This window comes from Centruroides sculpturatus, unplaced genomic scaffold, assembly GCF_000671375.1.
Source record: "Centruroides sculpturatus isolate CEXI.00-Female unplaced genomic scaffold, Cexi_2.0 scaffold1409, whole genome shotgun sequence".
NCBI classification, from domain to species: Eukaryota; Metazoa; Arthropoda; class Arachnida; order Scorpiones; family Buthidae; genus Centruroides; species Centruroides sculpturatus.
Genome location: NW_019387705.1, coordinates 31,824 through 45,127, shown reverse-complemented (window position 1 = coordinate 45,127; position 13,304 = coordinate 31,824). Strand labels below are relative to the sequence as shown.

General features: G+C 28.2%; 1 protein-coding gene across 1 annotated transcript in view; it reads left to right on the top strand.

The window, feature by feature from the left end:
* LOC111616588 (poly [ADP-ribose] polymerase 1-like) overlaps positions 1-13,304 on the top strand; it is a 74,271-nt gene that overhangs the window by 33,964 nt on the left and 27,003 nt on the right. The window contains exons 4-6 of the mRNA XM_023357984.1: positions 5,979-6,062; positions 8,843-9,003; positions 9,084-9,229. Coding sequence (XP_023213752.1) covers positions 5,979-6,062; positions 8,843-9,003; positions 9,084-9,229 — 391 coding nt within the window. The remainder of the gene's footprint in view (positions 1-5,978; positions 6,063-8,842; positions 9,004-9,083; positions 9,230-13,304) is intronic.

The window sequence follows — 13,304 nt, the reverse complement described above, 5'->3', positions numbered from 1 at the left end:
ATTACTAATGATATTGATCCAAATACAGAACATATTACATATCTTAAAGAAAAATTTCAATGCCTTAACTCAAAAGATAAAATAGTTATACTACAATTAGATGAAATACATGTAAGACCCATGTCATTATACAAAGGTGGTAGAATTTATGGATTAGCAATAAATGAAAAAATGTCAGAAGCTAAATGTGTTTTGGCATTTCCAGTGGCATCATTATTTTCTAAAGAAAAAGATATTATTGCATTATATCCAGTTTGCAGTCTTAAAGCTGAGCAGTTGTTGGAATTAACAAAAGTGTTGAAAGTTGTAGCAAGCATTGGTTATCAAGTTGTTTCCATGATTGCCGATAACAACAGAATAAATCTCAAAAAAGAGTAAAATGTTTACTCTTTTTTGTGGTGGTGAATTAAAAGTATCTGTGAAGAATCCATTCTCAGAGGAATTGATTTTTTTACTATTTGATTCTGTGCACTTATTAAAATCAATTTGAAACAATTGGCTGAATCAAAACCATACTAACCAGACATTTTTTTATCCTGACATACAAAAGGAAGCAAAATGCATTGCTAGTTTGTTTCATCTAAAAGAGATATTAAGAGCAGAAGAAGGCAAAATTGTGAAGTTTGCACCATCTTTGTCTTTAAAGGTATTATATCCTTCATCATTGGAAAGGCAAAATGTTTCATATGCAGTAAAACTTTTTGATAAAAAAGTAGCTGCAGCTCTGCAGGAATTTGCACAAAATGCAGATTATATCCAGACAAAAGATTTTATTGAAAGAATTGCAATATGCTGGAATGTAATGAATGTAAAACATCCAGAAAAGAGGAAACGATTAAGAGATATTTACTGCAGATAAATATATACTAAAAATGATGAGCAAATTAAATTTCTGAATTGTTTTATAGAATTTTTGGATGCATGGGAGAAATTTAACTCGAAACAACAGTATGGAAGATTGTCAGATGAAACACATTTCGCTTTAAAACATACAACTTATGCTACGATTCATCTTATTGAATATTTGTTTGAAANCCCATGCTATTAAATTGTTTCAAAATTTTGATATATGCAATATTTTAATGGAACCCAATTGGATAACAAAAACTTTAAATGGCTGTTAGGATCAGAAAAAAAGTGTGATCAATGGACTAAATTTGAGGCATTATTGAGTCATTTACAAGGATATAACAAACAGAAGTAAGAATGAAAGATAAACTGCATCAAGCTGCACAAATAATCTTAGAATGTTTAAGCACCGAGAGTGAAGATTCTTTTGAATTTTCAAATACAAAATTGTCATTTCTCTGTGAACAGATAAATTTATTTAGTTTGAAACAACCGAGATACAGTTCTGAGACTTTAATATGGACTTCCATGTTATTTTTTCATTCTCCAACTGCATATAGGCTCATTAAAAATAGTAATGTTTTGACATTACCACATACATCCTATTTGAGGAGTTTTACTAGTTGCATTACTAATGATATTGATCCAAATACAGAACATATTACATATCTTAAAGAAAAATTTCAATGCCTTAACTCAAAAGATAAAATAGTTATACTACAATTAGATGAAATACATGTAAAACCCATGTCATTATACAAAGGTGGTAGAATTTATGGATTAGCAATAAATGAAAAAATGTCAGAAGCTAAATGTGTTTTGGCATTTCTAGTGGCATCATTATTTTCTAAAGAAAAAGATATTATTGCATTATATCCAGTTTGCAGTCTTAAAGCTGAGCAGTTGTTGGAATTAACAAAACAAGTGTTGAAAGTTGTAGCAAGCATTGGTTATCAAGTTGTTTCCATGATTGCCGATAACAACAGAATAAATCTCAAAAAAGAGTAAAATGTTTACTCTTTTTTGTGGTGGTGAATTAAAAGTATCTGTGAAGAATCCATTCTCAGAGGAATTGATTTTTTTACTATTTGATTCTGTGCACTTATTAAAATCAATTTGAAACAATTGGCTGAATCAACACCATACTAACCAGACATTTTTTTATCCTGACATACAAAAGGAAGCAAAATGCATTGCTAGTTTGTTTCATCTAAAAGAGATATTAAGAGCAGAAGAAGGCAAAATTGTGAAGTTTGCACCATCTTTGTCTTTAAAGGTATTATATCCTTCATCATTGGAAAGGCAAAATGTTTCATATGCAGTAAAACTTTTTGATAAAAAAGTAGCTGCAGCTCTGCAGGAATTTGCACAAAATGCAGATTATATCCAGACAAAAGATTTTATTGAAAGAATTGCAATATGCTGGAATGTAATGAATGTAAAACATCCAGAAAAGAGGAAACGATTAAGAGATATTTACTGCAGATAAATATATACTAAAAATGATGAGCAAATTAAATTTCTGAATTGTTTTATAGAATTTTTGGATGCATGGGAGAAATTTAACTCGAAACAACAGTATGGAAGATTGTCAGATGAAACACATTTCGCTTTAAAACATACAACTTATGCTACGATTCATCTTATTGAATATTTGTTTGAAAAATTTTCATTGAAGTTTGTACTTTTGGGAAAGTTTCAAACAGATAATCTTGAAGCTAGGTTTGGACAATATCGCCAAATGTGTGGTAGTAATTATCATGTTAGTGTTGTGCAGGTTTTAGAATGTGAAAAAAAAATTAAAAATTTTAAGTTTACTGAAATTGAAATCTGAGAAAATAGGGAATTTCCATATTAAAGATTTGATGTCATCAAGTAGAAAATTGTATGCAAGATTCCTTTAAATCAAGATGGATATTTGTTTTGAATGTTTTGATGATGTTCCAATTGAATGTGAAATGATAACTTTGTCTACTGTTAAAATTTTAGTTTTTATTGCTGGTTATGCTGTTCATAAATTATTACAGAAGATTTCATGTGAAAAGTGTAAATCAGTAATATCCTGTTTAGATAAAAAATTAGAATTTGACATTTTACACCCTGAACTTATAAGTTATATTAAAGAAANTAGCATCATACTCTTCTTGGATTCCAAAAACAAACATGCTTTTTCTCAGATTAGCATCCAATGCATTTTTTTTCATTAAATTAAAAATAAATTTTTGTAACGAGCTTATCCTTACAATGTATATGTTGAATACTCTAACATTTTCAAATTAATATACTGTATGTGATGTGATTATTCTCCATTATTTTTCTAATGATAAAGGTAGTTTGAATTATTCAATATAATATTTTTACAGTAAATCCTGATTATCCGTGCATGAATTTAATTTTTAAAAAATAATTATCTGTGTATGTATTTTTTAAATAGTTGCTTGCTTTTATGTTTATGCATCCTGTAAGTGTACACATGTTCATATTTAGATGTTTGAAGCGGGTAGTGGGGGTATCTGGTCAGCTTGACTGGTTTTAGTTAGGCCGCTTCTTTTGTGCTGGACGTTTCTTTTCAGAGGAGAAAACGATAGCAAGTACATTTATACAAAGTTTTGTTTAGTTGCATGTTATAATACGTATTACAATTTAAGATTTGATTATATGTACGTAGGTATAACACATATTATACATAATATTTTTTTCAAATAACTCTCCCACAAATACTTTTAGTGTAAAATTACATAAAATAAGATGTTTTTTTTTTTTTAATTTTCAGATAAGTACCCTTAAAATGCCTAGTAATCAAAAGAAAGTCGTATTTACCGTAAAATAAAAACTAACGTTAATTGAAAAATTTGAAAAAGGTGAATCTACATCGAATCTACATGTTGTAGTGTAAAATTATGTAAAATAAGATGTTTTTTTTTTTTTTAATTTTCAGATAAGTACCCTTAAAATGCCTAGTAATCAAAAGAAAGTCGTATTTACCGTAAAATAAAAACTAACGTTAATTGAAAAATTTGAAAAAGGTGAATCTACATCGAATCTACATGTTGTATTTTAGAAATAAATAATTATAGTTTGGATTATCCGTACCACCTCTCCCCACCATTAGCCAGATAATCGGGAGTTTACTGTATTTGTTAGATAAATCAAAATGAATATTAGAATGTTATGTACAAATCAGTTTAACATTTTAAATTAATATTCATTGCTTTCTTCTTACTTTCTTGACTGTTCTATATATAACACATGGAAAGTATGACACTCAGTTAAAAAAAAGTGATCCGTCCAAGATTTTTACATTTGAAACATTAAGAAATGCAAAAAAAACTTCAGGTTTTTTTTTTCAATGTATGAATGCTAGTATGTGTGGGGAGCATGATTCTGTTCACCCACTTTTTAACTTAATAACTCTTATGCCTTTTCTTGAAAATTTCTGAAATTTTGCAGAAAGGTTTGTATGTTACAGGAATTGGTGCTATTAAATTTTGGTTAAAAATTGAGAGGTGTGAAGATAGAGGGAGGGTACTTGTCATATCTCAAGTTTGGTTGGATTTAATGAAGATTTTATTTGCTATTAGCATTTGAAATTTTTTTTATAAAACTCATCTCTACCATCAAAATTAAACTTTTTGACATTTTATAATAAATAATAATATAAAAAGGTTTCTAAAATAAAATTTTGCAACAGATGGCACTATATACAATTTTAAAGTTTGGCTGGGAAAGTTATACAAATTGTTCTGAATTTTTTTTTTTTAATTTAAAATTCATAAAAATGGAAAACAAACTTCTGAAATTCTGTACAATAAATTATGTAGATTATATTTTTTTTTTTTTTGTTTGTTTTGAATGTTTGAATTTTTTATCCCATTGCTTGGTTTTTCTATTGTAGGTTTGCCTGCTATCTTTGAGATCTTCTGAGATTAAATAAGTATAAACAAAGTTTGTATTGTAAACAATTTTAGTTTTATGTATTACTTATACTTACATTATTAATGCTTTTAAATTACAAAAATGTGGAGAGTAACTTGAAAGCAGAAGAGGTCCTGCATATAGTCAAAAAAGGCAACATGTAGAGCCTTAAAAATATGGTGGTATATTTTCATATTCAAATCAAATTGTAAAACAAGCAGTTATTTATTGTGACAGTCACAATACTGGGTGGTAGTTTTTAATCATATTTATTTAATTTAAAATATATGCTTTTCACCTTAAATTAGTATTATCTTGCTCTGTACTGTACATAATACTTTTCCTGTTAGCAATAGAGTTATGCTGGTCATCTACCCGACTCCTTTCAGGGAAAAATTTTTGAATTGAAATAATATGACTTCTGGTTTGCATCAGAAGTCCATATGTAGTTAATTGGGGCCTGTTACTCCTACGCTTTCCATATCTGGTCTCGACTTTCATGTATCTAATGCTGTCCTTGAGATTAAGGAAAGACGGACAGATGATAGTGGGAATTTATAGGTGTACAATTTTTTCAAATTGCAGCCCAAAAATATAAGTACTGGTATTTGTTGCATTTTTAGAACAATCACTTTTAAAGTTAAAATTGAGCAAGAACTTTCTGATAAACAATATGTCAAGATATATTTTCTGCACTTTTAATCTTCTTTGTTGAAAGAGATATTGCTGCTAAAAACAAGAGAGCAGCTTTCTAGGTGAATTTCTGTATAACTATTGAATTTTCCAGTTTACTTTAAAACTATTGTATACATTTTATTTATTTCATTGTGTTTTTTATTACCTGTTTCTATATTAAAAATGTTCATATTATTGTAGGCCTAAACAAATCTACCTTCTGTTTCTATTGCTCTTCTAATGAATCTAAAAATAAATTTTGACTATAGCCTTGCAAATCCTAGAGCCACTGCTGACTTCAAAGTTGGACTGCTGAAAACAGATAGAAACAGCGTCCCTAGTATTTATGTATAATTTATATATTAGTCAATTTTAGTTTAAAATGTTTTAATTAGATTAGTAACTGAAACATTTGGATGATTAAAATTTAACAATCAAGAAATATTTATCAAACAGATAATAAAATATTTTAATTGAAACAATATATATTATTTTTAAGTTTAATTGTTTATTGTGTCTATTTTTTAAAAATATTTCAGAAGAAATTATGATGGATCCGTAGTTTCAGAACGATTTTTCCGATCAGATCTATCCGAACCATCCACATCAGCTGCTTCATTAAAGTAATTTTTTTTTTAACACTTTTCTTTTAACTCTTAAGCATGGACTATACATTATACATTATGTATTTAAAAATGTCAGGTTAATCATTTTTCATCTATATTCCATTTATTTTAANCATTTATAACATTTAAATATTACATCGATAAATTAATTTTAAAAATAATTCTTTTGATAAAAAAATATTCTATTTAACATAAATGATCAGCAACGCTTTGATAATGGATGACCAGTACCGTGACGTCATGAAACAAGAAGGCCTTGAATAACGATGGCCTCTCGTGTAATGATTAATTTAACTTTCGTAATTCTCACCTGACCCGTCTTGTTCGTACGCCAGGTTTCCGGTCGTATCTCCACCAAGGAAAGTCCACTAAATCTGTCTTTCGATTTTATTCACACAAAACAAAAATCAGCTAATTCGGTTAGAAGAGCATTCCGTTATTTCCCGCTCTTTTTGAGCATAAGAACTCCTTTTCTGAATGTTGCCAACTCTCTACAATAATAATAAGAAATAAATAAATAAATAAAAAAAAACGCCCGCCATCTAGCGGTATGAGCGGGTCATCCTTCCACCTTTGATTTTGTCAGTCAAAATCAAATTAAACTTAAATTTAAATTTAAGTTTAATTTGATTTTGACTGACATATACCGTNTTTATTTTAAATATTAAATTTTTAGTATTTGGGAAATTAGTCTTACATTTGCATTTTGATTATTATTATTTTTTAATATACAGTCGAACCCCTATAACGCGGTAGATACGTTCCACTTTATACGAATTTCGCATTGTAGGAATCCTTAAATACATGAGCCAGTCACAGCCCAACACGTGTGCAGTTTACAGACTATGGCTGTTTGAAAGGTTTTCTTTCATAAAATTAATCGATTCTAGACTAATTTGACTCAACATTTCCAAAATACGTATAATTTTTTGGGAATAATCCGTATAAACTATGCTATAAACAAAAAATTGTAGGATTACTTACCGAGTGTGCACCATCCAATGATTCCATTGCTTAAGCTTGTTTTCGTCGCGGAGCAGTGCACCAAATGGCAGGCACATTTTCTGCAAAAAGTTCGTTGAACTTTGGAGACATCATTAATAGAAATAATTTTTATGGCCGTTGAATAAGAAATGTTTTTTTCACAAGAAATGTATAAAATTACAGTACTGTATTAGACTTACAGTACCTAATTTATATACTGTACAGACGATACCCGCCTAAACTCTCCGTAGCATGTAAGTAGTTTGGGTGCTCATCCACTATTGATCCAAATTCGACCAATCCGGTCGCGACATGAGTCAGTGATGACGTTTTATTGCATTTTACGAGTCTCTGTTAGTGTCTTTATACGAATATGGTCACAATTTTTTCACCGCGATATATGAATACATATTATACGAACCCATGTTATAGGAGGTCTACTGTAGTATAATCTGCTTATTGTAATCACTTTGGGACTTGCTTATACTGATAATAACAACTTAATAATAACATTAAGCAATGCTAATAAATTAGACTATGGTTATGGAAATGCTGGTTTTATTGACTTCAACAATAAAAAGGAACATTAAAACAAAAACTGTAATTTAAAAATTTATTAATTATAATTAATGTATAATTTATCCAGTATTGTTTTTCTGCTACTGCCATTAATAACTTGCATATAATTGAAGTAAGAAAGACCCACAACTTAAACTACTGTATTGAAAGTTGACAAGGATTAAAATGAATAGCATTTAATGCTAATCCACTAGATAATGATAACTGATAAATGATAACAATTGCATGTTATCAGCCACATGTGAACTGAAAGATTAAAAATGCCTATTTATTCAAAGATAATGATAACAGTAAGTAAACTCTGATTACAATAAGCAAAATTTTATAAGTGTATTTTAATTTTAAACATTTTTGACCTGCTAATTTTGATAATAGTATTTGTGGTTTCAATAAGCAGATTCTACTGTATTTTATCTCATTTTTAAATATGTTATGTTAACAGTATTGAAAACTTAGTTGATTGAATTATCCAGTTCTTCTTTTATTCAATTAAATTATATGTACAGATTTAAAAGAATTATGTATTATTTGGGAGCTAATCAAGTTCATTTAATGAAGCTGTTGAAGAAAATGCAAGATTTGCTAAATTATGTGAAATAGTTAAATAAAAAAAAAAATTGGAGATGGTATAAATGCTAGAAAAATAAACAATATTGAATGGAAAGAAGTTGATATTAAATTAATTAATTAAAATATAAAAATAAAAGAGAAGTATAATGTTTAAGACCACTTTATGTTTGTTAGATGTTAAAAATTGTTAATTTTATATACAGATGCTTATTACCTCAAGTTCTGTTGGGACTTAGAATTTGTGTTCTGGTATAGAATGCTTAGTTTAAATATATTCAAAAATGTATTTCATATTTTATTTTAAATGCACATATACAAACTTATCAAGTTAATAGTTTTTGATGTTCAAAAATAATTATAAATAAGATGAATTTTCCACTATCCAATATTTAAAATTATTACTAAAAAATTTTTTAAAGACATTAGTAATAAAATTTAAATTAAAAAGAATAAGTACATTTAAGTGTTTTAATTATTCTCATGCTTATCATAACATTATTGTTGATGTTTTTCACATAGAAAGGTTTGTTATACATTGTTAATACTTGTTTTCTAATTTTTATCCATGCTTGAGAAGTTAAATAAATATTTACAAAAGGTAACTATAATGTATTAAAATTTGTAATTTCTGTTTTTTTCTGTAGTAGAAGTAATAGCACGTCTAAGCCTTTAGGTAATCTTTCAGTAGTGATTGTAGGAAAATTGAAAAAATCGCTCAAAGAATTAACTGCCAAAGTAGAAGAACTTGGTGGAAAAGTTGTCAGTAAAGTTACTGAGAATGTTGTTTGTGTTATTACAAATGAAGGTATCTATTATATGTTAATAATTTTTGTTTGATAGATTTTGAACATAATCATTTATTTTGTGAACAATTTAATTTTGCAGAAGAAATTAAGAAAAATAGCAAAAAGATAAAAGATGCAGAGAAAGCAAATGTTCATGTTGTGTCAGAAGATTTCTTAGAAAGTGTTCAAAATGGTGGAGCAGCTTTAATGATTACTCAGCACAGTTTATGTTCATGGGGTGGAGATGTAAGTTGTTTACTAATTTACAAATAAAAAATATAATTGTCGGTCATTCTGGGAGGATGGAAGTGGAGTGGATGTTATCTGTACATTTTATCATCAAACAAATTTTTAAAATTTAGTGATTGATTTTCAGTAAGACATATAAGCAGTAAATGTTTTAAGCAGCATTTAGGAAGAACATGTAATTACTTAGCAAGCAATCAATTTATATTTAAAGAAATCCTCAAAAATTGCCAATATAGGTAGACTTAAATAAATTATTTCAGGATAGGTGAGGAGATTTTAGGATGGGTTGGTGCCCTATATGCTGTCTGTGGTAATCATTGCCATTTTTTCAAAATAAATTTCATGATAGGTTTTAATTAATTCAGCCTAAATTTCTTACTTTAATATTTAGTTTCTCAGAAAATGAATGCCTTATTAATCAAAAACATACTATTTAAAGTAATTTATTTTGTGAGAAAATTGGCATTTGTTAGCATTCATTAAAAATATAATTTCACAGGAAGACTTTAATATTAAAAAAGTTAATTTTTAAAGTGAATAAACTATGAAGTACATTTTCAAATGCTTAGAACACAAATATTTTAATTTAAAAAGAAAACGTCTTTTGAAGAATTGATTAAATGACTCTTGAAAATGAACAATAATCTATAACAACAACAACAACAATGAGTTTTTTTTTTTAAATAAAACAATCATCTGTTTGTTTACTGTACAAATTAGTGATTGTGGGGGACCAAAGGAAAAGGCATCTCTTTTCATAATATTAAACACAATTTCCACAATAAAAACATAAAAATGAATATATATATAAAATTAGTCTCTTTCTATAGAATTTTATTTTAATTCAATGTCTAGAATAACAATTTTTTAAGCTCAAAAGAAGTATATTGTTATATGTTGAATTTTAGTGTTCTATCTCATAATAAAATTATAGTAATATAAGTATATGATAAATATAAATTTAAAATATTTATGAAAACTGTCTCTTAAACCTTCATTAAAAGTATTATTAAATCTACTCTACATATATAAAATGCTTAGCTTAAAGTTGTCATTGTTTTTTATCACAAAAATAAAATAGAAATGACATTACTGGAATTTGATGAATCATCATGAAATTTTTGAACAAGTGGGCAAATCCCATGAGTGAGCTAGCAATGCTATGTTTATTTAATTTATTTAAAATACTACTTGAAATTGTTGAGAATAAGCATAAAATTGCCTGAGAGAACATCATACAGGAACACAATACTGATACATTCATGATACTGTTACATTCATCTAATGTTTAGATGTTAGTCATACAGTGTTTGTTATACTTCATTTTAACTTTTTAATGAGTTTTATTCCTGTTTCTTATAACAATCTTTTAATTTCAGTTTTAATTACATTTTATTATATTCCCTCCTTGTATAATTTTCAGAACATGCAAGTCTCTCTATATCAACTTTTAATTTTTATCATTTTAATAGAATTTTACCATAACTTCTGTTTATAAAATATATTTATTTTATTATACATTGGAATCCAGTTATCACAATTATCTATAACATAATGCAATTCCTGTCATCAAGACTGCTGTAAAATTTAAAAGAGGACCAATGAGGAACATGATATCCAAAATTGATATCCTTAGAAACCAATAAAAACCTGTATTTTCATCTTGATTGTGTTTCTGTATGATTCATTCTTAAGCAATTTTATGCTTACTCATAATAATTGCAATGAGAACAAAAGGCAATTCAGTACAAACTAGTTAAAATTGTTGATCAAGATATTAATTAACTAAAGTTAATATCTTGATCAAAATTTGGATTTATTAATTACATCAGATATAAAGGCTTTTTTCATTATTTGAATTTGTTTAGACTTTTATAAGCCTTTGTAAAAATTTTAAAATTTCTAAATTGACTGTACCAGGATCAAACTTCTAAAAGCTTTGCCATAATAATCCTAAAGGTCACTTCTAATCAGATTCAATCTTAGTCTTAATATATAGATTCAAATTCCAAATGTTCTGTTTCAAATGTTTCTGTTTCTGTTTTCTGCAGATGTAGCTAACTGTATGTCTAACTGAAATGATATTTAAAGTTTAATATTTTCAACATCTAAAAGAAAAATATCAATATATATGTATGTCATATTTCCTTGATTAAACTCTGGTCTTCAAATAAAGTCCAGGGAATAAAAGTAAACCCTGTGTTAAAAAACATGTTGAAGTACTGCACTGTATAGGGTAGTATAATTTAGAGTGACAGATAAGAAGTTTAACTAAAATTCCACCTCTTCAAATTGTGTAGAGTCTGGTAGCACTTTCTATTCGAAGAGTCACTGAATCTTTTATTGAAATAAAATTATAGATATTGTTGAATATTGAACTAGAAGACACATTTGAGTTTATAAGTCAAAGAATGTTTTAGCCAAAGCTGTAATTAGGGAAATTTTGTTCAATTTCAAATTCATCTTCTCATTTGAAAAGAGATGATGAATTTGAACCAGAAGATCATAGACAAGATCCTACAAGAATGTTGAAACAGACCTGAATGTCAATGCAACAGTGGCGGGCCGTCATTAGAAGCGGTGGATGCGCCGCTTCCCTTGTGTTTTCTAAAAAATAAATACATATTAATTTTAATTATATGAAAATAATCGCACAATATTTTATTATAACGCATTATGTATCTTATTACAAATTTCTATACTACACGTGAAAAAAAAAAAAAAATAAGATCGCTATTGTATATTTGAATATTAGTAGTGGAGTGGAAACGCTGTATTGTCAGCATCCAAAAAGCCAGATTCAGAGCACCAACCTCACCCGGTTTAGTTGGTGGAAACCTAGAACCTGGGGTGGCTGCTACACGTATAACGCTTCCAATTCTATCCGGGACCAGTTCCAGACTTTTAGCCGCCCACCTGCTAGATATTTGGCCGCCTTTGCCCGATTATGTGAATCACGAGTAGATTTATAACTTAACCCAACCGATAAGAATTTACCTGTATGTTTTTATGATAGTTTTCTGTATAGTTGACAGGAGTTTAAAAAAATCCATTAAAATATTTGATATATTTATTCTGCTCTCCAATTTTATATTACTCATGGATTTCAATGTTAAATCAGTGATATTACGATTTTGTATCTCCCATATTTAAGGGGATGTAGAAAAAAACGTGTACAATTCTTGTATAATGTTAAAAAATTAACTGTTACTTTGACAGCATCATTAACAACTAAATTTAATGAATGAGAGAGATGCACCAGGTACAGAAAAAGCTTTAGAATTTATTTTCCTTAAATTTACGATTTATGTATCCGTTTGTCATAAAAATTTCTGTCTCCACTTTTTTCCCGAGACTACAAATATTCGAGTACAAAGTAACTGGTCTCGACTTATTTCTACTTAAGAAGTAGTTAAATAATTAAGCGATTAGGGAATTGGGGACATAAACAAAACCCTGATGTAAGAGCCAAAATTTTACTTAAACCAAAGCTTAACCGAACTAATCTATAGTCGAGTACAGTGGGGACTGATTTCTTCGAAATATTAGATGTAGTAACGAGAGAAATTTTTCCAGTTGAACGAGAGTGACCGAAAAGTTGTAAATTTTGGAAATTTCCGTGGACAACACCTGGTCCTAAAACAAATTAGAAAACAAATGACGGACAATCTATTAGATTTTTACAGCTATGGTGAGAAACGTTTAAAATTTACAACAACCCTGTTGTGTCCTTTGAGATATATTAGTGATGCGACAAAAGAGGCATTTGATATTAACTGGTATCGGCACCCTCAAGATTTGGCATGTATGCACGCACTGCACACTTACCAAGATTGTCCCTGATTCCACTCATAGGGAGCTATTTAACTCCCTATGGGTGAGAAAGAGTAAAGAATATTTTATGCTATTTTTATGTACGTTTCGTTACAAAGCTATATTTAATTATAATTTTCTTTAAAAGTATATTCATACAATTGAAGAATGTTTTGTACCAGGTATGTATATCCACCACACATTTTATTTCACCAAGTAAGTTTTTATAATTTTATTTTTAATTTTAGCCCTTATATCG